The following is a 27,012-nucleotide window of genomic DNA, read 5'->3' on the forward strand; positions in this document are numbered from 1 at the left end:
TTTGTGATTTTCAGTGATGCGTCACATAAATGATTGGGCTGTGTGCTAATGCAACATAATAAGGTGATCGCGTATGCGTCAAGACAGTTAAAACCACATGAATTGAAGTACCCTACGCATAACTTGGAACTAGCAGCCATAGTATTCGCACTTAAGATTTGGAGACATTACCTCTACGGAGAAAAGTGTGAGATCTACGCGGATCACAAGAGTTTAAAGTATATTTTCACTCAGAAGGAGCTCAATATGAGGCAAAGGAGATGGTTGGAACTAATTAAGGACTATGATTGTTCAATAAATTATCATCCTGGAAAGGCGAACGTGGTAGCTGATGCTTTGAGTAGGAAGGAAAGATTGAATATGATAGCAACACCAAAGGAATTATCTGAAGAGATTAAGAGGTTTGAATTGGAACCTTGTGATTGTGGAATAGTTGAAGAGGTTTGTTGTACAATGACTTTTCGGCCAACGTTATTGGAAAAGATAAGGAAATGTCAGGAAGAAGTGATGAAGAAAGAGAAAAATCAGCTAACTGGAGAAGAGATTGGTACTCAAAAGGATGAGCAAGGTATACTAAGGTTTTCCTCAAGAATTTGGATTCCTCATGAACCTGAATTGAAGAATGAGATTTTGTAAGAAGCCCACAATTCAAGATTTTCAATCCATCCGGGAAGCACCAAGATGTATCGAGACTTGAAGCAGAACTTTGGTGGCCAAATATTAAGCGAGAAGTGGCAGAATGGGTTGCGAAGTGTTATACTTGCCAGAAAGTGAAGGCAGAACATCAACGACCAAGCGGATTAATTCATCCCTAAAGATTCCAGAATGGAAATGGGAAAATATTGCTATGGACTTTATAGTGGTACTACCGCGAACGAAATCCGGACATGACGCTATATGGGTTATAGTTGATCGCCTTATGAAGTTGGCGCATTTTCTTCCAATTAATGAGAAGTCGTCATTGGACAGATTGGTTCATCTGTATGTGCGTAAAATCGTACTAAGACACCCGTATCGATAGTTTCAGACAGAGATCCCCGATTTAACTCGAGATTCTGGAAGCAATTTTAAGAGAGTCTTGGCACGAAGTTGAACATGATTACGACGTATCACCCGCAGACTGATGGTCAGAGCGAAAGGATAATTCAAACAATCGAAGACATGTTACGCAGTTGTGTAATTAATTTTGCAGGAAGTTGGGACGACCATTTGCCATTAGTAGAATTCTCCTATAACAAAAGCTATCACTCTAGTATTGGCATGCCACCAAATGAAGCTTTATACCGACGGAAATGTAGATCACCGACAAGTTGGGATGAAGTAGAAGAAGGAAAGATTCTAGGCTCAGAACTGGTACAAAAGTTGCATTAGATAGTTAAATTAATTCAGAAAAGGTTGCTTGCTGCTCAAGATAGACAGAGAAAGTATGCGGATCCAGTGCATAAGGATGTTAGATTCCAAGTAGGCGAAGCCGTTTTGCTGAAGGTGTCACCAAGGAAAGGGTTGTCTAGATTTGGCAAGAAAGGGAAGTTAGCACCTAGATATATAGGTCCTTTTGAAATTTTGAGTCAAGTGGGGAATGTGGCTTACGAGTTATCCTTACCACCTCAGTATCAGCATGTGCATAATGTGTTCCATGTATCATTGCTTAAGAAGTACAATTCTGATGCCAACCATGTGATAGAATATGAACCTGTAGAAATTCAGGAAGACCTGTCATTTGTGGAGCAACCTGTCAAATTACTCGACTGATAAGTAAAGAGTCTTAGGAATAAGTCGGTAAAGTTAGTGAAAGTACTTTGAAGGAACCCCAAGGTCGAAGAATCAACCTGGGAGTTAGAGTCTGATATGCGTTCCCGGTAACCTCATCTGTTCTCTTAGATTCTGGGGACAGAATCCTTTAAGGGGGAGAGGATGTTACAACCGGTATTTTGTGTAATATTATTTGTGAACTTTGTATAATATTAGAGCCGATTATAAAATATACGTAGTGATTGTACGTTTGTGTGAATGGAATTTGCTGCGTTATAAGTTGCTTTATGTAGATTATAAATTTTTCAAAGCAAATAGTTTTATTATTTGCCTTTATTTTTGATTTATAAGGAATATTCTATACCTTGGAAAATTTTCTTTTAAAAATTATTTCATTCATAAATTTCAAAAGTGATCTCATAAAATTTTTAAAAATCCATGTTATTTTATGTTACAACTTTTATAATTTTCGAATTATTAATTTTATTTATAAAGATTATTCTTTACAACTATTTGTTTATTTAATTTGCATTTTAATCTTTTGCCCATGCATGCAAATCACTTCTAATTCAACTCAAGGGCACTAGAGTCAATAACAACCCCACTAACTCACATTTTGTTAGCCAAATTACCACTTTAACCTTGCATGCAAAATGGCCTAACTTTAGCTAGAGGTTATTTTTGTACATTCTCATTTCCACTCATTTCTTTTAGTCAATCAAAAACATAAAACCAAGCACACAATGTGAGAATCATTTCACTCACTCCACACTCCACGCTCATCTCACCTCCCTCCCCTCCCTCTCCTTCTTGCTCTCGGCCGAGAACCCCCTCCCCACTCCCTTCCATCATTTTTCCATCCCATTTATCATCTTCCCTAGTATAATTCTCCTACCTATATTTATTTTATATACTTCCCAAGAGTTTTGTGAATGGAAGATGAAGTTTCATGGTTGCATGTGTAGCTTTTGTGTGATCTCCAAAGAGAAACTCTTGATTCTTGTGAATTTAAGAGCTCTCTATGAGATACATTTCATATATGTTTTAAACAAGTGTTTTATGGAGAAACCATGCCTTAAAAACCTTTGCATGCTACTGAAATTTCACTATATAATCATGTTTAGCCATGTATGCTAGTTTTAAGATGTTAATATGATGATCAACCATGTTGTGTATGCTACTCTTCTCGAAATCATGTTTTCATGTTTAAAAGTCTATAAATTCGAATTATTTGTGCTTGAAATAGATTGTTTCCATGATATATTGATTAATAATTGTTAAGATAATATATATTTCATAATTATTAAGGTTGAGAAATAGGTTCAAGTCGAATTTGCAAGAATTTAAACTCCATGATTAGCCGAAACCATGTTAAGTGTTTTCCATGAGTTGCATGTTGTATTTTTATTTGCATGTCGGTATTCTAGGGAATGGATGATCTCCACTCCTGTTGAGGCACTATTTTAGGATGTTGATGCACTAGGTTTGCTTTGGTAAAGGTTGGATGCTTGGTTAATAAGTGGGAGTTAAGGTGGAAAGGGTTTGGTTAGTGTTTGTATTTTTTCAGAATTTTGCACTAGTTTGTGGGGAAGATTTGATTGGGCATTTATTGTGCACTTTGAGGCCCAAGCCAACAGAAGCTAGCACTAGGAGTATATAATAGTTTTTAGGTGTTTTTTGGAGGTTTGTAAGACGGTTGGTTAGGTGCACGAGTGGAATCACAAAATCTGTCCAGCAGGGGACAGTTTTGTTGCAACTAAGAAATGGGAAGTTTTGATAATGTCATAGGTAGTCCCTCATTAGGCCTTGTTGGGACTTAGTTAGAGGGAGCGTCAGAGGATTTTTTCCAGCCATAGTTCATAGGATTTGAGTTAGAATAATGTGTCACAAGTTAGTTCAAGTCAGGACCTTTTCTGCCCAGAAAAACAGGGGAACCATGGACTTTAAGCTTAGGCCTAGGGAGGCCCAAGCTAGACCCTTGAGCCACATCAAGTTTGGGAGTTTCCTTATAATCAGAAGAGTCCAGTGTAGAAGTTTTGGAGGTAAACTTAAAGTGTAAGAGTGTCAATTGCACCCAAGAAACCTTTGATGTCATTCTAAAATTTACCATAATAAGCACTTTCACTTACCACATAGTTTTAGAGTACTTATGAGTGAGGCCTAGGTTGACCACTATAGTTGCAAGATAGTATAAAGCCAGTAGAGTGAAAGACCCAAGTGAGGGTCAATAGGATTTGGATGGTTTAGTAAAGGCACATCGAGTTAGGAGGCCAAAATTTGGAGATTTTGTCTAGTTTAGCGATCAAGTGACTTAAGATGTGGAGCGAGATTATCCAAGCCTAGTGTTGCAATATGGTGTGTGTGATATTATTTGGTACTTAAATATGGTATGTGAGTATATGTGGCTATGTGTACTACTATATTTATAAGGTGATTATAAATTGCGTGCATATAGGCCTAAATGCCATTTGTGTTTAATTTCGGGTTGTAAATAGGTTGAGTTGGTGAGAATATATTATAATAAGGTTATTATTAATTGTGTAGGATCTCGAGATGAGGGTAAACTTTCCATAAAGGTCGAGTAAAGCTTCCAGTTGCTCCTACTTTCCAGTCCAGTCCGGTCCGGTCCAGTCCAGTCCAGCTTTTCTCAAGGCAAGTGATTCAACCTGCTTTTTAGTTTACACTGCGAATGTGTGATAACTCATTCCTATATATATGATGTGAGTATCCTGATTTATCTTGTTATACCTGAACCAAGTGATTCTCAAATCTATCTTCGTATTATATAGAAATGCCATGAACCCTCAAGTATTTATTTCAAGTAGATCAAAAGTCATACCATGCTAGTATACCAAAGTAATTGTGATTCCATGATAAAATAGAGATTTGTTATAATACTTTATTGATCCTTTTGATTAACATGCTATTGATTCCTGAGAAATCTTGATATTGTACCCTGATGCTTTGATTCAACTCTTGTAAGAACCTCGATAGAAACTTTATCTTGATACTTAAAAGCCAGTTATTTCTTAAAGTCATTCATGATTGTTTAATATCCCTATTCTTATCCTAACACATGATACCCTGTTATACTTCGAATTAATGCTCACCTTCTTTGTATTTTAATACCTATACCTTATCTGGAACCATTACCTTAAGCCTAATAAGGCTTTGTTCTTTCATATTATCCGATAGCCTTGCTAAATCTCCTTGTCCAAGTCCTTGTAAATAAAAACCTTTCATTTACCCTGATAGAGTAAAGTCTAGTGGATCATGGCCCTGAGATTTAGTGAACATATTTACAGTGTTTCAAAGTTATTCTATACTCCCTTGATAAAGATGTTTACTGTTTAAGAAATTTATTATCAATCGGCTTCAGTTTTTGAAATGATTAAAAATTTGGATTTTCAGTCCCAAAGGAGGATAAATGTTTTCTTTAAATAGTTGATCTGGACTGAGACGCAAGTCCTTTCCATACTTAAATTGTAGGCTTAAAAGTTGCCTAAGAATCCCATTAATGTTTTAGAACCCAGCGAGGTTCGGGATTACTTCGCGGCCGATCACCGGCTGTAATCCGTAGCGTCATAAAATGGTTTCTGATTAAAAAATGATTTTGGAAATGTTTTGATACAAATAAATGATGCCATCACCCAGAAGTTCATCTCTTGTAATTATTAGCTCTATCTTCACATTTTCATTCTTTTATAGATCTCGAATTATGTTTTGTACCGTACTGTTTAGCACTTGTTGAGCATTTGGCTCTCTACTTGCTTTCACCCTGATATTACAGCTAGCAGCTATGGTTAGATTCAAGTAGACAACACGTAAGACTTGTGATGCCGATGCGTATGTTCGAGCTCAGGTAGAATAAAAGATAGTTTTTTGTGAGGACTTGATATTAAAATCAGTTGTAATAGTTAATAGTGTTGGGTTGTTCCAAACCCTAAACTGTAAGATCTTGGATTCAGTTGTATTTACTTTCTTTTATCTATCGTAATAGTTTTATATTATGTATTATTAAGTTGGGGGTGTGACACTAGCAACTCTGGTGATAATTTGTTCATCACTGAGAGAAGACAGTTCCATATTGTAACAGAGTTTATTGTGTTGAATAAAATATGTTTTCTGTTACTTGAGTTCTTAAATTCGATTTGATTATAGTAAACACTGTATTCAACCCCCTTCTACAGTGTGTGTGACCTAACACATTACCATTTACCTAGTTGTACAACTGTATTCATTCTCTTCACGTGTGTGTGCGCATGCACATATACATCATGCATAGCTATTTTCATGCATGAAATGATATGAATTTAAATGGTGACACAGGTTTAAAAGTGCCATCAACAAGCCATCTCTCAGGCCTAAAATCTTCTTTATCTTCTCCCCAAATGCCATGATTTCTTTCCATTGCATGTTCCAAGTAATATAAACCGTCACCCTTCTTTAGTTTGTATTTTGTAACCATCTGGAAGAGTATCGTCTACATCTGCACATCTCTCATCCTAGATAAACCATGTTGTTATCATTAGCATACAAGTATGAGAGCATTTCCAACCTATTATACAATTTTGGTGTAGTTTACGCTAAGATAGTGTAAAAACTACACTATTTTCAAATTTAACTTCAACCCATTAACACTAAATTTTACACCATTCTTGTACTATATAGATTATTTTATTACTAAAATATGAAAGTAAAGTTAAAAATATTAAAGATGTGGGATATAGAAGGGCACCATGAGAATATACAAAAACTCTATAAGTTTAGCGTGACACCAAATTTGGTATAATGTTTGGTATGACACCAAAATGGTGTAACTTTTGTTATGCCACCAAAATGGTGTAACTTTTTAGAGTTGTGTTGGAAAAGTGTTTTACATCAAAATGATGTAAAAGTGCATATTTAGAATTGGGTTGGAGAGGGTCTGAAACCATTGTTTTAGAAAAAATAGTTCTTATATAGAGATATATTATGTATATAATACCAATTGGACATCTGAGAATAGCCTCAATGTTTCTGTCAGTGCTGAATGAAGGTAATCTATTTTCTCAAGGGAATAGCTGAATAGCCGGGAATACCAGGAAATAATCAACTCTAACTTTATTACCCTGATCACGGACAACTATTTTAATTTCTTGGATGAGTTTCTCTTGTATTAGAGGATTCTAACAAAGCATATAAAAAACCCATGAAAGTATATTTCTAGCAGTATCCCTGAGGTATTAATTATTCATCTCTGGATCCTTCTTGCACTCCACCAAAAATCTCGAAAGTATGTCCTCTTTGTCGTCCTAGTGAAAGTATAAAAAGATAATGAGCAAATTCACAAGCATATTCAGTAAGGCTGATCTAAATTTTTTGTTAAATATTCTAATTGCAGTATATTTATTTTACTTAAGTACTCACAAAATTTAGTCTCTTTTCTGTCTTCTTCTGTACAAAATCTTGGATGATTTTGATGTTCTTGTTAAGGGAAGCTTCAGAGGCAATGTTAAAAAATCTCTTCAGCTTCCAAAATGGATCTACATGGCGTTCACATGTTAATGCATTCGAGTCATCAAATTCCTTGACAAAGGTTGTAGCCTTGGTTAATCCTTTGAATACAATCTGCGATTAATACATACAATTAGCAGTGTGTGCGCCCGCATGAATAACATATGACAATAACTGGAATACACGAGTAAAGACTATAAGGAAGAGATTCTCGATTCCAGCAAAGAACTATCTCCTTAAAGTTATTTCACCTCTCATGACGTGTCGATAACCTCCCGGTATAAAATGAGAAAACGGCATTGCTGCCGCAAGGGCGTATGAGAAGAATAATGAGTGGAATCAATTGAACCCACTCAACTTATAATTGCGTATTAATTTTATCATATTGAACAAATTTTAGTTGAAGTTTATACATAAATTAACATTTTGACTCACTCAAATAAAATTTATATACGAAAAACTGAAATTGATGAAATTTTTTAGAAAGCTAAAGCTTTTTGACCTCCCCTGCTTAAGAACCGGCTTGAACATGCAAGAAACTATAACCATAGAAAGAGTAAGGTTTCATGTTTGAGCGAGAGAGGCCGCGTATTCTTGATGATAAAATCTAAGATCTATAGCTATATTATATAAGCTCGTTTAAACGTGTGCGCTACTGCACGTATAAATTATTAGATGCGCTAATTAACTAGTCGGTTAACAGATAAATCCGTAATTGAATCAAATTTATCATTACACCAAATCATTATAATAATTCATATATAAAATGAAATAAATATTTAAGAGTTCAAGCCCGGTGGAAATATGAATTAGGAGGAGCATGAATTGATAGGTAGGATATAGAGATAGCATGGAATTCCTTGTATCTATCGAATTTATGTCAACTTACTTTTATATTAAAGTTTTTGCTTGCAGTAGCAAATTCTTAATTGCCTTTTTTTCTAAATATTTTACAACTGAATTCTCTCAATACCCTTGTTGAGAACTCGTGGCTTGCAAGTTTTCTTTGCTAGCACCACTTAGCACTAGGGGTGAGCGTGGGTCGGTTCGGTTTCGGGATAAAACCAGAACCGCAACCAATTATGTCCGGTTTTCAAAAATGAAAACCGCAACCGTCGGTTCGGATTCGGTTTAAAAAATCTTGGTTCAGTTATAATCGGTTCGGTTTCGGTTACAAAACCGCCAAATAAAAAAATAAAAAATAATATATAAACTAAAAGAAGTGTAGTAACATGACATCTAAACTTTCTGTAAATCCCTTTCACAAGTAACAACGGGAATTTTCAAAAGAAAACCATAAGTTAGTAAAATGTGTATGATATTAATGCTAATGTATTGCAGGCTGGGGGAATTTAAGAAAACAACTACAGTTTTAAACATTACATTACAAGTTGTGTTTTAGTTTTTACCCTTGAGAATACTTAAGTTGCTGCTAGACTACCAGGATAAAAACTTTAATCATGCACACTATTCCAGTGCCCCTTAATTATACCAACTACAGTGCACATGTCTAGTAAATCATATATTTAATTATTTAAAATATAAAATTTTGATTTTTTTAGTTTCATATAAATTATATAAATTATATATTTATTTAATTATTTAGTTAATCGGTTCGGTTCAGTTATTGCCGGTTCGGTTTTAACTAATAACTGGAATCAAACCCATGCAATATGTTCGGTTTTTAATATTTCGGTTTCGGTTCGGTTTTTCTCGGCTCGGTTTTTATTGGTTTTTACCGGTTTCGGTTTTTTGCTCACCCCTACTTAGCACCATTGACAGAAAAGATCCCCTAGCTGAGCTACATCATGATTATGCCGACCTTTTGGGTACTTTTGGAAATTGATTTTTAGTATGTGTTCTGTGACCCGAACATCTTTCATATAAATTTCCGAGTGATCTGCATCGAGAAGGCAGAAAGTACCATGTCGTTTAACTACTTTGCCTTGGTAGTCATGTAGCCTGCAGTTCTAGTTGAATGTCAGTCCGTATAGAGTTCCAGCTATCGGGTAGTATTTTTGACTTAGGATTGATTCTCCATGTTAGGAGTTGTCCCACATCGTTTGTGGGAAAGGAAGATTACTAAAATATAAGCAGCCAGATAACTCCATTACTATGAGGCCTTTTAGGATGTGCCTAAAACCAAATCCGTGCAGGCTCGGCCCAAAGCGGACAAAATCATACTAATGTGGAGTTAAGCCTGCCCAGCAAGCCCAACAAGTGGTATCAGAGCTTCAAGTTGTAATGGTCCAGAACAATCTCAATTGGGCTTCTAGATGGGCCTAAGAAAAAGGAAAAAGGCAGATGTGCTATCCAGTATAGTATGAGCCTGGGCGAGCAGATAGTCAGATGGACTTCCAGTATGGGTCAAGGGAGAGCCAGATCACACAATCAGGTGGCAGATTCGATAGGTGTTGAGCCCGATGTGTGAAGGGGAGATTGTTAGGAGTTGTCCCACATCATTTGTGGGAAGGGCAGATTGCTAGAATATAATCAACCGGATAATTTCATTAGTATGAGGCCTTTTGGGATGTGTCCAAAATCAAATACGTGCGGACTCGACCCAAAGCAAACAATATCATACTAGTGTGGAGTTAGGCCTGCTCAGCAAGCCTAACACTCCAGAAAAAATTCTGATGACAAGGATTAAGCAAGCTATTAAAAATAGTAGTATAAGAGTTGATACAAAGGTTAAGATGAGGGAGATAAAATTCATAGTGTTTTTTAATCAGAATTCATAACAATTCATTGTAGTTTATCACAAGTATTTATAGCACACATTTGGCCTATACAAAAGTCTCTAATCTATTGGACTAACAAAACCATACCTAACACCTTAAAAAAATTCTTTTTCAGACAAAAATAACCAAACCTACCACCTCATGTGCCAAAAAAAATGACCAATCCTTTAGATAATTGTTATGCTCGAAATAGGGGCATCAGGCAAATTGGCGGGCTATTAAGCCGATAATAAGGGTCCGGGTGGAGAGGAGGATCTATTCGTATCACTAGCAAGATGTGGTGTCAAACATAATTAAGAAAAAATAGCATATGTTAGCATTGGATGTTGTGTGGGAATGACTTTAGTCTGTCTGATAACAAATAACATAAGGTTCGATGAGAGCAGGAGTGTAGGAATTTAAATATGTAAAGAGTTGGATATCAAAGAGAAAAGCCTGTTCTCAATAATTCATACAACTAACTCACACAAAAAAGATATAAATTCACACTTGTAATTGACACAAAATAATTTGATAAAACTTGATGATTACAAAGTTTAAAAGAGTGTCCTATTTATCGGACTCCATAAAAACCTACTAGAATGCAAATTAATAGGGCTTAGCATTTGGTCGATTCGGTCCGGAGCGAACCCAATAGACCTAAAAATTGAATTGCCATTTTTTCTTGGACCAAACCGGACCGAAGTATTATTGACCGGACACAGACCGATTTTTTTTTTCAAAAATAAAATTATATTAAAAATTAAACTAAAAATCATAAAATCTAAAACATAATTAAAATAATATGATATATAGAGGTCTAAGAGTGTATAATACAATTAGAAATTAAAAATTATGATTATAATTTTTAAAATATATGTAAAATATATAATATAAAATTATAGTATTTATGATTCGGTCAGGACCAAAATATTTTTTAAAAGAAAACGGACCCAACCGAATTTTATTTCGGTCCATTCGATTCTGAAAAATCAGGACTGAACCGAACCAAATTAGCACGGTTCAGTTCAGTTTTTCCTGTTTCTGTTCAGTTTCTCAGCCTTGCAAATTAATATGCTAGGTACATGAATAATTTAGAAATATAAAATTCATAAACTCAGAAGACCATGAACTCAAAAGTCTTGTAACTCAAAGATCTATTCTAGGTGCTTCCAAGAACATTCTACATTATTAAAATAATAATCAAACTTTAGCTCAAAAATATTTTAACATCCCCCTAAAGCTAACCTTTTTCTCATGCTGAGTTTATTCTTCAACTCCTTAAAAATGTCCGATCTCAAAGGCTTTGTGAAAATATCACCAGTTTGGTCACGTGAGCTGCAATGTGTGACCACGACTTATCCTTTTTTCACCAAGTCTCAAATGAAATGGTATTTGATTATGATATGCTTGCTCTTTCCATGAAATACCGGATTTTCCGTGGGTGCTATAGTCGACTTGTTATTGTTGGAAATACGGACTATTACTGCAACATAGAGGCAATTATATATCGTATTTAGCAAGCCAAGGACAAGATAACAGTTAACAAAACAAAATATGTAGGTAAACAACATGCAAATCAAAAACTGAAGGAACAAAGTAAAGCAAGAGAACGTACCAGTAACCATAGCTTTAACACAGGAAAAGAAAACAGAAAGCAGTGGTGTGCAACTGGTACAATGCAACAAGAAATCGAAATGAAACCAGTTGAGTCGTCAGGCCTTGCACGAAGCCCTGACTGCTCTTGAAGAGATAATTGCCCCCACCTGCTGCGTTGGGATGCTTGCAATGTCTCCTCCAGGATAAAACAGCTCCGGACTTGATGTTCACAGCAACAACAAATCCAACTTCGACTAACACCTCAGTCGCCGGAAAAAATAGCATCTCAGAATTTATGTTTTGGGAGAGAAAAGAGAGCAGAGAGGAGAGGAAGAGAATGTTGGTGTGATCTTTTTCATCAACAACTTAGGTCTCTATTTATAGTAGAGGCTAAGTGTAACTGATCACCCTGACATTAATAGACTTTTATATCAGAAATCAAAACTGCTCATTTAATACATAAATCAAAACCGCTGATTTTGGATTTAAATAAAATGTAACAGCTTTTGTATTTAATCCACACATTAAATCAGATTTAATGTTTTCAATTATGAATTTATATTATTAGTTACATGTCCAAATTCATTGAATCTGACTCAGCCCACTTACAAAGTGATCAAGCCCAAGAGAAACAATAACCCATCCCGACTGATAAATTAATTCTAATTAAAAATTAAATCACAAATAAATAAAATCCTCACTTATTTATTTTCAATGTGGGACAAATGACACATTCTCCATTTCAAGCTTTTACAAGCTACTAGTTTCAACTCTATTTCTCTATGAATTTCACTAAGATTTTTTTTTAAAACCATACATGAAAGTTTAAGTTCACATATCATGGAACAAATTCCAATCATTAGATTTAAGGAATCAAGAACATAATAAAACTATGATATAAAATCCAATTTTTTCTAACAATCCCCTATAAATCCATACAGAAATGCGATCAGGTTTTTCATCATGACTTGTTTTTCAGAGTTGGTACCCTTCCGGGTTTGAACCCTCCTAAGTCCTCTACTTCAATGGTTACCAAATTCATATGGAATGTTTCACCTTGAATCTTAATCCGTTTAGTACAACCATGTTCCATAGACGACGACAAGTCAACGGCTATGGTGCCAATCTATGACTTTGAGACATTAATGGTCTTGTCTCGATCCTGTTCGTCGATTGCTTTAAGAAATAATCATTTCCTCTAATTGTGACCACACAATTACATTCGCTTAGCTGGGCATCTCCAGAGATATACTGCCTCTATCTTGTCAAATGACTTGACCCCATTCAGAGTTTTAACACTCTTGCTTTTCTAGCAGTGTCAGTACCTTCTAGGTTTACAAGGGATAGACTTAGATACAATAGTATCATCTATGTAGCAAATGTACTACTAATTCATCCTTACCGCTTGTTATTACCACATTAAATACACTTCGAGGGATCTCCTCTCATGTGTATTGGGTTCCCACTGTTAATGAATTATGATGGGTTGACAGTCCCATCCCCAACCTTGACTTGAGGACCACTGCAGGTTCCAGTCCCTTAGTCAAAGGATCAGCTATATTATTCTGAGTTCCTATGAACTCTATAGCTATAATCCTATCAGACACTAAACCCCTTATAGACTTGAGTCTAACTTGGATGTGTCTCTTTGTTTTAGCATTATGCTTTTTACTGCTAATCTTGTCGATAGTTGTTCGACTAACACAATGAATAGCAATAGCAGGAAGCGGTCTGCTTACTACAGGTATCGTATACATAAGTCCGTGTAACCATTCAGCCTCCATCCCCGTGGAATCTAGTGTACACAACTTAGCCTCAAATATAGACCGAGTCACTATAGTCTGTCTGCTTGACTTCCAGGATATTGCTCCACCTGCCAAGGTGAACACATATCCAGTCACTCCATTGGAACCAGACTTCTTAGTTATCCAACTTGCATCACTGTACCCTTCAAGTACACCAGTAAATCTCCTGTAGTGTAAACTAAGGTACATTGTGCCTTTTAGATATCTAAGTACTCTATCAAGAGCATCCCAATGAGTTCTGTTTGGACAGCTTGTATATCTAGCCAACTTAGACACAAAATATGAAATATCTGATCTAGTACAGTTAGCTAGATACTGCAAACTCCCAATAATCTGAGAATACCTTAACTGAGACACAAGCACTCCTGAAGTATTCTTGACAAGGGCAACTTTAGAATCATAAGGTGTACTAGCGATTCTATACTGTGAATAACCATATTTCTCAAGTATAGATTTCTCTATATAATGAGATTGAGTCAAGGTTATTCCTTCAGCTGACTGAATCAGTTTGATTCCAAGAATCACACTAGCCTCACCCATATCCTTAATTTCAAAGTGCCTTTTCAAGAATTCTTTTATCTCGTTAATAATCTCAATATTGGTTCCAAACAGTAAGATGTCATCCACATATAGGCACAAGATAACACACTCACTACCTTTAACTTTAGTGTAGACACACTTGTCACTTTCATTAATCTTATAACTGAATGGCAATACAGTTTCATCAAACTTTTTATGCCAATCTCTGGAAGCTTGTTTCAAGCCATAGATGGATTTGATCAACTTACATACTTTCCTTTCATTTCCAAATGCAACAAATCCCTCAGGTTGGTCCATATAGATCTCTTCTTCAAGTTCACCATGAAGAAAAGCGGTATTTACATCCATCTGATGGATGATAAGACCATGGACGGAAGCCAATGCTATAAGCATTCAGATTGTTACCATCCTAGCAACTGGAGAGTATGTATCAAAGTAATCAATTCCTTCCCTCTACTTAAAACCTTAGCTACCAGTCTAGCTTTGTACTTATTTATTGAGCCGTCAGGGTTCAACTTCCTCTTAAAGACCCATTTGCACCCAATAGTTGAACACCTAGGAGGGAGATCAACCAACTCCCATGTTCCATTAGAAACAATAGAGTCAATTTCACTTTTCACAGCGCCCTTCCAATGCTTATACTCCGAAGAATCCATAGCTTTCCGGAAAGTTAAAGGTTCAACCTCGACATTGTAAGTGATAAAATCACCTCCAAAGTCCTTAACTACCTTTGCACGCTTACTTCTCCTTGGTTCCTCTACTTCTTTAGGAATAGAGCTACTACTAGGTTCCGCCCCCACATTTGTCATCTTTTCCACATGATCAGGAATAGAACTCAACGTGTGAGTAGGATCTTCCTCAGAAGTCGTTTCAGGTATTCCAGTCTTTATAGGGTAGACATCCTCAAAGAATGTAGCATCTCGAAATTCAACTATCGTGTTTTCCATTATGCCATATATGTCAGATTTTAATACTAAAAATCTCATAGCTGTAGTGGTTTCAAGATAGCCCAGAAAGATACAGTCAATAGTTTTCGGACCTAGTTTCTTTCTCTTGTGTTCAGGAACAAATACCTTAGCAAGGCACCCCCACACACGAAGATACTTAAGACTAGTCATCCTGCATTTCCATAACTCCAAGGGTGTCTTATCCATGTGTTTCAGAGGGACTCTATTCAAAATATGGCAAGCCGTAATTAGGGCCTCTCCCCACATGTATTTAGGCAACCCAGAGTTAATCAGCATACTATTAATCATATCTTTAAATGTTTAGTTCTTTCGCTCAGCAACCCCATTAGACTCAGGTGTGTATGGTGGAGTAACTTCATGAACTATACCATTATTTGCACAAAATTCATTAAAAGCGTTACTCGTATACTCACCGCATCTATCAGATCTCAATCGTTTAAGTAACTTACTAGTTTGCTTTTCTACTTCAGTTTTATATATAATGAATTTACTAAGTGCTTCATCCTTATGTCTAAGTAAATAAATATAACAATATCTACTACTATCATCTATAAAAGTAATGAAGTATCTAAACTGGTCCTTGGTCAACACACCACCAAATTCACAAATATCAGTGTGTACTAAATCTAATAAGTCTGAATCCCTAACAATGTTATGAAAAGGTTTCCTTATTTGTTTAGCAAACACACATACTTGACATTTAGAATTCTTTTCTATGGTGTATTTTGGAATCAACTCTAAGTTTGTCATATTCTTAAGAGCACCAAAGTTTAAGTGACCTAGTCTAGTATGCCATATATCCGAGGATTCAACACAGTTAACAAAAGGAATAATATTATTATTCAAATTCCCAAAAACGGGTTCAACATTAATAACAAATAAACCATTTGACAAGTAACCCTTGCCAAAAATGTACCAGTATGAATAAGAACTACTTTATTACACTTGAAAAAAATTTCAAAACCACTAGAAACTAAACAGCTTCCACTTATTATATTTCTACGCATGTCGGGAACATGATGCACTCTAGTCAGAGATAGTATACGTCCTGAAGGGAACTTCAGATCCATATTTCCTATTCCAAGTACTTGAGTGGCACTAGCATTTCCCATCTTCACAGTCAAGCTATGACTCTGTTGATAAGATACAAATAAACTAATATCAACACAAATATGCATATTAGCTCCAGTATCTATCAACCATTCATTTGACATATAGGTAGAAAATATTAAAGGGTTGTAGGATACATACCGGTCATCGTTGGTTTCAGAAGCCGTAGCCTCACCAACAACCATGTTCACTACGGGCCCACTTGCGGTTCCAAGCACAGCATTCGCTTGCGCAACCACCTCAGTTTTCTTCCCTTTCTTCATAGGGCAGTCCTTACTCCAGTGCCGAACCTGCCCACAAGACCAACATGGTTTTTTTCCTTGGGTTTCTTACCCTTGTCCTTGTCACTCTTAGGTTTATAACTATTCACTTTCTTAGCAACAACCTTCCTTTTCTATCCTACAGTTGCTACGTTTACCTTAGAGGTATCGTGCTCAGTTGGCATCACATGTCCCTGTTTGGACTTATGTTGTTCTTGGACTGAGATGTCCAACATAAGGTTGGTCCAGGTGATCTCTCCTTTCTGTCTTTTCAGGGAGAGAGAGAACTCTTCCCAAGACTTCATGAGCTTTTCAATCACGCTCATAATCTTGAACTTCTCAGGGAGGTCCATTCCATACTCCTTCAAAGCATGCACTATCATCTCGAACTCATGCACTTGCTCAGTCATGGACTTATTGTCCACCAGCTTGAACTCAAGGAACCTTGCCACATAATACTTTTCCAGACCTTGTGAGTCAGTATTATGTGTTTGGTCCAGCTTCTCCCATACGAGTTTTGCGGAGTAGGCATCAGAAGAATAGACATCAAACAAAGTGTTTGTTAGAACAACCAAAATGGTCGCCCTAGCCACCCCATCCTTCTCAGCCCACTTCGCAAAAGCCTTAACCATGTCAGCCTTCTCTTGATCTAAAACCGGTTTCTCATATTCCACAACCGGCCACAAACCCTTTATAGTCAACCACAATTTCATCCTTTTCTACCAGCGAGAAAAGCCGATGCCATCGTTGAATTTCTCCGGTAAACCAGTTAATTCAACGGCTTGTGGAAAACTATAAGTGGTCCAATCTATGGCCCCAATAGTTGCACCACCAAAACCACTAACACCACCAACGAGAACCTCAGTTTCGCTAACCATTATTACGCTAAATAATATATAACCAATTATCTCTTCAAGAATGGTGGAAATACGGACTATTACAGCAATATAGAGGCAATTATATATCATATTTAGAAAGCCAAGGCCAAGATAACAATTTACATAACAAAATATGTAGGTAAACAACATGCAAATCAGAAACTGAAGGAACAAAGTAAAGCAAGAGAACGTACCAGTAACCATAGCTTTAACACAGGAAAAGAAAATAGAAAGTAGTGGTGTGCAACTGGTATAATGCAACAAGAAATCGAAATGAAATCAGTTGAGTCGTCAGGCCTTGCCCGAAACCCTGACTGCTCTTGAAGAGATAATTGCCCCCACTTGCTACGTTGGGATGCTTACAATGTCTCCTCCAGGATAAAACAGCTCCGGACTTGATGTTCACAATAACAACAAATCCAACTTCGACTAACACCTCAGTCTTTGGAAAAAACAACAGCTCAAAATTTATGTTTTGGGAGAGAAAAGAGAGCAGAGAGGAGGAAGAGAATGTAGGTGTGATCTTTTTCATCAACAAATTAGGTCTCTATTTATAGTAGAGGCTAAGTGTAACTGACTACCCTGACATTAATAGACTTTAATAGACTTTAATATCAGAAATCAAAACTGCTCATTCAATACATAAATCAAAACCGCTGATTTTGACTTTAAATAAAATGTAACAGATTTTGTATTTAATCCACACATTAAATCAGATTTAATGTTTTCAATTATGAATTTATATTATCAGTTACATATCCAAATTAGTTGAATCTGACTCAGCCCACTTACAAAGTGACCAAGCCCAACGGAAACAATAACCCAGCCCGACTGATAAATTAATTCTAAATAAAAATTAAATCATAAACAAATAAAATCCCCACTTTATTTATTTTCAATGTGGTGCAAATGACACATTCTCCATTTCAAGCTTTTACAAGCTACTAGTTTTAACTCTATTTCTCTATGGATTTCACTAAGAAAAATTCTTAAAACCATACATGAAAGTTTAAGTTCACATATCATGGAACAACTTCCAATCATTAGATTTAAGGATTATCATCAAGAACATAATAAAACTATGATCTGAAATCCAATTTTTTCTAACAGCTATCACAATAAATAATTGGACTTTCTTTAGTGGCAGGCTTGAGATTCTCCAATCACGCCTTATGTTTTTCAACTTCACCTTGTGCATTCATCTTTGTTTTGTAAATCAACTTGACTCCAATGTGTTTCTTTTCTTTAAAAGTTTTAATTAACTCCCATGTTTGATTTCTTTCAATTGCATCAATTTTTTGATCCATGACTTGCCTCCATTTATTTTCTTTAGCAATATCTTCAAAAGAGACCAAATCCGCATTTGCATATAAGAAAAAATCAATAAATTTATCTTTTAAAATTAAGTCAACTTGGAAAATAAAATTAAAATAAAATAGATAAATAATTTGTAAATATAGGAAGTGAACTAGAAAAAAGAAAAAGAATAAAACAAATAATTTGTAAATATGGGAACAGACTAACAAGACTAATAGTAACAGGAAGTCCATAAGTTAGTAACAGATAAAAGAAGAAAACGTAGCTCGCCAATTCGCGGTTGAACCGCGAATTATTCGCCACACACTCAAAACACGCGCCACACATGAATCGTTTAATTCATTTAATTCGTGGGCCATTAACGATTTACTCCTTTAATTGTTCGGCCCGGTTCGGCACGGACCGTTAGTTTTTACGGGTCATTCACGGCTTTACTGATTATCAATTCGGCCCGCCAAAAAATCGGCCCGGCACACTCGGCCCGTTCGTTTGGCCGGCTCTAGTTGCAACTGATCTTAATATATCAAATTAACCCAAGTTCGAAACCATTTAATTATTACAAACATGCTGCTTGAACACTTATGACAGAACGTACGCGAGTTTCCCAAATCCGTTCCTGTTTTGCCCATGTTATAAGTTGGTTTTCTACTTCTACCCAGCTTTTCATTCACTTTCTAAAACTACCCATCTTTTAACCTTCTCTCTCCTCTCTCTTCTCTCTCTCCTGTCTTTTGTGCACATCCCCCATTTCCTTCATTTTAATTTCTATTCTTTTTCTTTTATTATAAATTCTTTTTCTTATTTAATGCATGTTCAACTAAATTCAAAGTATACTAAAATGAATAGATAATTTTGATTTTATTTATTCATTTAAATATTTTTAAATTAGTTAAATGAATTTTAAATATATTTAATTAACATAAAAAGCACTACATAAATAATAAAATAAAGTGCATTATACTAAAAATAAAATCCATCGCAAAATAAATAAATTACAAATTATTATTAGACATGGAATGTTAGTGACCATGTTGAGGGCATTTTGAATTGCGTCTTGTATGCCCTTCTTGTCCACATCGTCCACAAACAATCACCTTCCGAGAATTATCCATTTCGGTTCTAATACGCGAGCTTTGACCTCTCTGTCCACGTTTCTTTTTCTTTTTTCTTGTGCATTCATCAGCAATAAGAACACTGTATGCCTCCCAATTATTTGCTAGTGGAAATGTCCAATATGCTTGATTTGGAATTGGGTTAAACTCGTACTTGTACATATCAAACAGTGATGATATATTGTGGTATGGTCCAATGTACTGCTTCCAGTCTATGTTGCATGTCAAATAACCCGCAACAATATGTGAACATGGAAAATAATATCGGCTCCATTTTCCACATGAGCAAAAACCTCTACACACATCAACATTATGTCTGTTACCACCTTTTCAAGATCCATTCTTGGTTCTGTATTGTGCAGTAATGATTTTGAAGACTCCCCTTTGTTCATTGTAGGGAATTACTTTGTGTGCTGATGCCTTTTGCTCGATGATTTCAAATAATTCCCTTGATTTCTTGCAATAAGTGTGACCATTTTGAAGTTCATTCAAAGTCTGTGTACGTCTTTGTGCAACCAATTTTACAGATCTATAATATATGTACTCCACCATTTTTGTGACAGGTAGGAACCGAGCAGAATGTAAAAGACCGTTGAAACTTTCAATCATATTGGTTGTTGCTTGGCCATAACAATAACCACCGTCATGAGACATAGTCCACATCTCTAGTGGAATCTTTCGTAACCATCTTTCTGCTTCTGGATTAAGCTCCCTAATTTGCATCATTGCTGCCTCAAATTTTTGTAGTTGAGAAGAATTTCCAGCTACCCAACATAACATCTTCAAATGTGCACCTGGGAATGTTGAACAAAAATTACTACGCACATGCAACAAACAAAACCTGTGTATACCCCACTCACCAGTGAAGCCACTTGCTTCCATTTTCATTGCTTCGATAATTCCAGCATGCCTGTCTGAAATAATACACACACCCCTTCTATTCCGACACACGTATATGCGTAGGTTGTATAAAAACCAAGACCAATTAACAGTCGTTTCTTCATGAACTAAGGCATAGGCGATGGGATATTGTTGATTATTTGAATCAGATCCTATTACAACTAATAACTTCCCATTGTACCTTCCTTTCAAAAATGTACCGTCAATGCTAATAACAGGTCGGGCATGTTGCCATCCATCGATCATTGGCTTGAATGCCCACCAAAAGCGTTTACAAACAGATGTGTTCAGTTTTTCAACATCAGGTTCAGCATCAATTAAAGCAACTGTACCTGGATTAAATTGCATCAAAGCACTAAGAAATGTGGGAAGGTTGGTATAAGAAGTCATCCAATCACCATAAACATCTGATATTGCCTTTTGTTTCCCGTACCATGCCTTCTTGTAACTAACATGATAGTTGTACATGGCTACAATTTGACTCTGAATGTTGTTTACTTTCAGATTTGGACTCTCTGTAACCTGATTGACACACGTTTAGTATTATAATTAGTAATATAACATAACATACACACTACTATGTAAAATAAATTAATTACTTCACTTACTTGTTGTTTTATTGCATTTGCAATCATCGTGGATGTGAGTTTCTTATGATCTCGTTGGATTGTCCTCAAAGAACAATTATGTTCAGCAGGTAATTTTGTGGTTACAAATAAACCAGATCGCTTTAATTTCATAACACGAATTCTCCATGGACAATCTTCCACGACACATGTTGCCTCGTATCGTGTTGTATCACTTTTTATAACACGATAATTTCGAGAATATTTTATATGATTTTCTTTTATAGCACTAATTGCGATTTGCTTATCTGGAAAACACTGATCTTCAAATAATTTATCGTCAAGTGAGTTAACATTTGAACAATTACCTGAAGAACCATCAATCTCTTCTGTGGTAAACCAGACGGCAGTTGGAATATGTTCACCATCATTGTCGATGCTATGATCAGAATCATCCTGCTCGTCATCGTCTTTTTCATCATCATCAGATTCATCCGCTTCTGACTCATAATGATGATCTTCTTCATCATCCTCCATATTACTTAAGTTAAATATAGCATTTGATCTTGCCATTTCATTTAGAAGAGATAAATTATCCATCTGATACAAATAATATAATTAGTATTGATTTAGTACATGAAATTCATAAAGAAACACGAAAAAGCTTACCTTGTAACTTTGTTTGATTTCACAATTCTGGTGGAAGTTATATATAGACTAACTTAAGACCGTGGAGTGATAGTTTGAATTGACAAGACACTAAAAAATTGAAAATGACAATTCACTAAAAAGGTGAAAATGATAATTCACTGAAAAGTTGGACTTGACAAATCAGTGAAAAAATTTATTTTACAAAACACTGCAGAATTAGATTTGACAAGGCACTACAACTTTATCAACAATAATGAGAATTCAATTTTTAAAATGATTGCATATGATTTTTAAAATGATTTTAATATTCATATAATACATTTATATTTTTTAATTTTTTAGTTTAAAATCCAATTAGGTACGATGATATATTTAATCAATTATTTAAATGAATTAAATAATTTATTTAATTTATAAAATTTATTTAATTTATAAATAAATTAGATACATAAAAAGAGATGGCACAAAAAAAAACATGGGTTAGTGAGGTAGAAGAGAGAGAAGAGAAAATGGAAAAAGGTGGGTAGTTTTAGCAAGTGAATGAAAAAGTAGGTAGAAGCAGAAAACCAACTTATAACATGGGCAAAACAAGAAGGATTCCGAGTTTTCCATCACCTGCACATCCTCCTAGTGCCACTACCAATTTTTTAAAGTTTTTAATTACCATATTCATTATTAAATGTTTTTAATCTGGCATGCAAACTGACTGTCTGCAAATGTTTTGCTATTGCAACACTTTCCTTGAGTACAATTTTTCTTGTGTCTTTGATTGCAACAGGAGGACAAGAATAGAATGTTGGTAAATAACAACAAACCAAGATGTCATGGCTGTTTTAACGTTGATTTTGATAAAGAATTCAGACTTTGCAGACTGCTTTCGGATTTAGCCTAGTGGATATCCCTGTTAGTGTTCTCATATTTAGAAATCGAGATTTAAGTTTCCATGGCAGTGCGAGGTGAAAAATAAGGGGCCAAGAGCTTTTAGAGTTTTCAAAGTACAATGTATCAATTATGAGTCATGTCTATAATGTACGTGAGGACTTGATTCTAGTTATTGGCCATCTAATCTCTAATGTGTGGACTTGAATTTAAGTATTGGTCATCAATTATGCATTTTGTTAATAGCTTAGAGTCAGAGACTTGATGGGTCAGCTCATTCTACAATCAGATTCTGCGCTGAACAAGAAATGATGTCCAAGTGCTATATTGCCACAAACTGATCCAAGTTCAACCGCAGTTTTAATTAAGCATACATTCTTTGAATTAAGGATGTCAAAAAGCATTGCAAGAGGAGTGAAATATGAATTTTGAATGTGTAAATTTATTTCTAAAATAACTGTTTTTTGATACGTAATTATTTCCTTAATCATTAACCTTTATATTCAAACAAAGAGGAGTTCGTTAACATAGGAAAAATATTTAAGTTTGCCTCGTGTGTGCACGAAGATGAAGTCCTTCTTCGATTTGAAGAGTCATCATAGTCCTGTAGGTCACATTTTTGTTCCTGTCATCATCAGCTAGTTTGAAGCGAAAATAATGCAGAAGTGCTATGGAGACTATCTTCATCTGCCGATAAGCAAAGTCTTTCCCTAGGCAAATTCTTGGACCAGCCTACACAAAAAAAAAAATTAAAACCATATCCTGTTAGTCATGACCACTCACATACATCTGCTTCACCTAGTAAGAATCATGGATTTATGCGGTGTGTGTGTTTGTGTGTGTGGGTGGGTGCATGAACATATTAGGCATATAGTACTATCCATACATGAAATGATACGAATTTGAATGGTGACTCAGGTTTAAAAGTTCCATCAACAAGCCATCTCTCTGGCCTAAAATCCTCTGCATCGTCGCCCCAAATGTCTTGACTCCTTCCCATTGCATATGCCAAGTAGTATACACTGTCACCCTTCCTTAATTTGTAGCCATCTGGAAGAATATCATCCATGTCTGCACATCTCCCATCCTAGATAAACAATGTTGTCATCATCAGCATACAACTGGAAACCAAATTTTTAGATGGATTATCCTTATATTGAGATCTATAAATAACTTTAATACCAATGGGACAGCAGGGAATAGCCGCAGTGTCTCTGTCAATGCTGCATGAAGGTAATGCATTTTCTCAAGTATTTCATCAGTCATTGCTGCCAGGAAATCTTCTGCGCTAGCTTTGTTCCCTTGATCACCGACAACTATATTAATTTCTTGGACGAGTTTCTCTTGTAGAAGAGGATTTAGACATAGCACATACAGAAACCATGAAAGCGTGTTTCCAGTAGTATCTTTGCCAGCAATCATAAAGTTGAGAATTATATCTCTGAGGTATTGATCATTCATCTCTGGATCTTTCGTGCTCTCCACCAAAAACCTTGAAAGTATGTCCTCCTTGTCGCTCTGGTAAAAATTGAGAAAGATAAATGAGCGAGTGCACAAGCTTATGTAAGTAGATTTTTTTCCACTTTATCATTAAATATTCTGGTAACTCCAATATACTTGGTACTACTTATATATAACTCACAAAATTTATTCTCTTTTCTGTCTGTTCTCTCTTCTTATTAATTAGCTTTTGCACAAAATCTTGGATGATTTTGATGTTCTTCTTAAGGGAAGCTTCTGAACCAATGTTAAGAAACCTCTTCAGCTTCCAAATTGGATCTATGTGGCGTTGAAATGTTAATGCATTCGAGTCATCAAACGCCTTGATAAAAGCTGTAGCTTTGGATGATCCTTCCAAGCTTCCTAAATCTACTCCAAACCCAACTTTAAATATTGAATCTAAAGTAAATTTCATTAACAAATCCTGCAAAAATTTACTGAATATCTTAGAAGTCCACGACCATGAAATGATAGATAGAATATAAAAATGGTATGAATTAAATCTACGACTTGAGGTCTACTTACATGTACATCAAAGGTTTTGCTTGCCGTAGAAAATTCAGAAACTGTGCTAACTAAATTAGCTGCCTTTTTCCTGAATATCTTACAGCTGAAGTCTCTCAACACCCTTGTTGAGAACTCATGACTTGCAAGTTTTCTTTGTTGGCGCCATTTAGCACCATTGACAGAAAATATTCCCTGTCCAAAGAGTTCTGTTTCTATATCATGATTATACTGACCTTTCGGGTACTTCTCAAAGTTTGTTTTAAGTATGTGCTCAATGACCCGAACATCTTTGGTGTAAATTTCCGAGTGATCTGCAACAAGAAGGCGGAAAGTACCATGTCGTTTAACAACTTCGCCTAGGTAGTCATGCAGCCTGTTCCAGTGGAATGCCAAGCCGTATATAGTTCCAGCTACCGGGTAGTATTCGTTACTTCTGATTGATTTTCCAGAAAATATTCTGATCACAAGGGTTGAGCAGGCTATGAGAAGTAGCACTACAAGTGTTGGTACAAAGGATAAGACGGAGAGAAAATCCATAGTGTTTTTACAGAAGTCTTGATAATATCATCCTAGTTACTAGAAGCATGTTTATATAGCATAAAATTTACATTATTACCACACATTTTTCTTATACATTAGACTTTCTTGTATTTGAAACGTAGTGATTAGATCACTTGCATTATGAATCGGTTTTAGAGGCATCAGCATCTTTATTTTTATATGTCAACGACGTCTGAAAGACTTTATTTCACAGTTGACTATGGAAAATTAATCCCTTTCAATTATTAGAGGTTTAATAAAAGTTCAAATTAGCCTTTTTTTTAATTCCTCAAATTTAAGTATGAAATAAAAGTTCCCTTCCTATGCCAGGCTCTCCATGGAGCCCGTAAATTTTTGTGGATGTATTTAAATTTCTGTAATGAACAAATTCCAAAAAAATTATGCAATATCAAACCGTAAAGAACCAGTTCGAAGAAACTGTACGTTATCAAACTATTGCATATGAATTTGCACGGATTTTAATCACAGATCTGAGGGGCAGCCATAATTTCAGGATTTTGCATGTGATAACACAGCAACAAGAATATTTGGGAAATTAGTTTTAGTAAATGGAATTTGCAGTTTGCAAATGGCAATTAGTAAATATGGTTAGTTGTGTTGTGTAAGTACAATTACAAGTTACAATTTGTTGATATGGTCAAGGTATCTCCTTATTGATTTGTTTTTGCATGTAATGAACTGCAACCCATTTCATTTATGTGCCGGCAAACGGCAATATGTAACCATATATAAGTTGACATCATATACTGGGAACCGATAATTATTTGAAGATTGACATTTGGAAAGACTTGGTAGCTTTAATTGTAATCTTATATACATGTGTGTATCTCATTCAGGCTCAATTGACTTTTTTCCAAGTTGAGAACCTAGATATTGATTCGGGAAACAAATGAACTATAAATATGCAATTTTAAAAAGGCCAAATGACTTTTCTGGCCTGTAAATTAATAAGGACTCATAAAATTCAAAAAAAAATAATCTTATCATTAACCCTTTAAGTATGATATCATTTAACCTCTCAACTATGAGATTTTATACTATTTAACCCTTATAAACAGAGAAAATAATAATTTTAATCGAAAAGACAAAAAAAATATTTAACCATCCGATATATTTGAGGGTTAAAAGATATATTTATCATTGAGAGTGAAAACTATACCAAAATATATTAATAACATTTATTAATATGCGAAAACTTGTTTTACATGGTAATATTAATTTTGGTTTCACTACCACCAACTTTTGGTTTCAGTTATTCTTTCATGTATATTTTATTATTCTATTTTTGAATATATTTTAATTATATTAAACTTTTAATTTCTATTAATTTTGTTTTTATTTTTGTTATTTTATACTTCTACATTTCCTATGATTTTTTAAGTTTAGTTTTATTTTTCTTTCCTTATACTTCTACCTATTAACTTTGGTTTTATTTTTGTTCACCCTTCTGACTTTAACATTTGTGTTCTTAATTCCCTTATATATTACTAATCCAATATATTGTACGTGTTTGGTTTAAAATTTTGATTTCATCCTTTTGAATTTCATTATAACTCTAAATGTATAATTATTATTTTACTTTTACTTTTATATGACTTATAATATTATATATTAATTTACCTATTTTTTAATTGAAATTCTTATATTGATTTCAACTCAGTAATCTTGTTTCCCATATGAATCCATAGTATATTTTAATAAAATAATAAAAGTTTGAAATCGTATAATAATTATAATCTGTTTACTACAATTATAACACAAATATCATACTCATTAGTTTTTTGTTGGATATTCTGAGTAAAAATTAGAAATTTTGACATATTACTTATACTATTATAATTCTTAAAAATTATTTAAATAAGTTAACTCGGAAAGTACTTCACACGGGTTA

The 27,012-nt window shown here is 35.0% G+C and overlaps 2 protein-coding genes and 1 pseudogene across 2 annotated transcripts; all 3 read right to left on the minus strand.

Annotated features, from left to right (window-relative positions):
• LOC141660130 (cytochrome P450 704C1-like) overlaps nt 1-17,128 on the minus strand; it is a 43,354-nt pseudogene extending 26,226 nt beyond the window's left edge.
• Nucleotides 17,129-19,464: 2,336 nt separating this feature from the next.
• LOC141660131 (uncharacterized) lies at nt 19,465-21,596 on the minus strand. Its single transcript, XM_074467093.1, has 3 exons — nt 21,066-21,596; nt 19,963-20,979; nt 19,465-19,758 (listed from the first exon to the last, which is right to left on the minus strand). Exons 1-3 carry the CDS (start codon nt 21,594-21,596, stop codon nt 19,465-19,467), a joined length of 1,842 nt encoding a protein of 613 aa, XP_074323194.1.
• A 1,422-nt stretch (nt 21,597-23,018) lies between these two features.
• Nucleotides 23,019-25,183, minus strand: LOC141661433 (cytochrome P450 704C1-like). Its single transcript, XM_074468443.1, has 5 exons — nt 24,579-25,183; nt 24,196-24,477; nt 23,736-24,071; nt 23,440-23,640; nt 23,019-23,285 (listed from the first exon to the last, which is right to left on the minus strand). Exons 1-5 carry the CDS (start codon nt 25,095-25,097, stop codon nt 23,094-23,096), a joined length of 1,530 nt encoding a protein of 509 aa, XP_074324544.1. The 5' UTR covers nt 25,098-25,183; the 3' UTR covers nt 23,019-23,093.
• Nucleotides 25,184-27,012: the final 1,829 nt, after the last annotated feature.

This window comes from Apium graveolens, chromosome 5 (genome assembly GCF_009905375.1).
Source record: "Apium graveolens cultivar Ventura chromosome 5, ASM990537v1, whole genome shotgun sequence".
Classification (NCBI taxonomy): domain Eukaryota; kingdom Viridiplantae; phylum Streptophyta; class Magnoliopsida; order Apiales; family Apiaceae; genus Apium; species Apium graveolens.

What these genes read in the sequence shown, in the direction of transcription:
- LOC141660131 (XM_074467093.1), bottom strand. Translation starts at nt 21,596, where the DNA reads ATGGCAAGATCAAATGCTATATTTAACTTAAGTAATATGGAGGATGAT. An exon ending in CAAATGCAATAAAACAACAA is followed by an intron (nt 20,980 to 21,065) that starts GTAAGTGAAGTA and finishes TGTGTCAATCAG; the next exon opens with GTTACAGAGAGTCCAAATCT. An exon ending in AAAAGGCATCAGCACACAAA is followed by an intron (nt 19,759 to 19,962) that starts GTAATTCCCTAC and finishes GACTGGAAGCAG; the next exon opens with TACATTGGACCATACCACAA.
- LOC141661433 (XM_074468443.1), bottom strand. Translation starts at nt 25,097, where the DNA reads ATGGATTTTCTCTCCGTCTTATCCTTTGTACCAACACTTGTAGTGCTA. An exon ending in TATTCCCTGCTGTCCCATTG is followed by an intron (nt 23,641 to 23,735) that starts GTATTAAAGTTA and finishes TTGTTTATCTAG; the next exon opens with GATGGGAGATGTGCAGACAT. An exon ending in TCAAATTCGTATCATTTCAT is followed by an intron (nt 23,286 to 23,439) that starts GTATGGATAGTA and finishes TTTTTTGTGTAG; the next exon opens with GCTGGTCCAAGAATTTGCCT.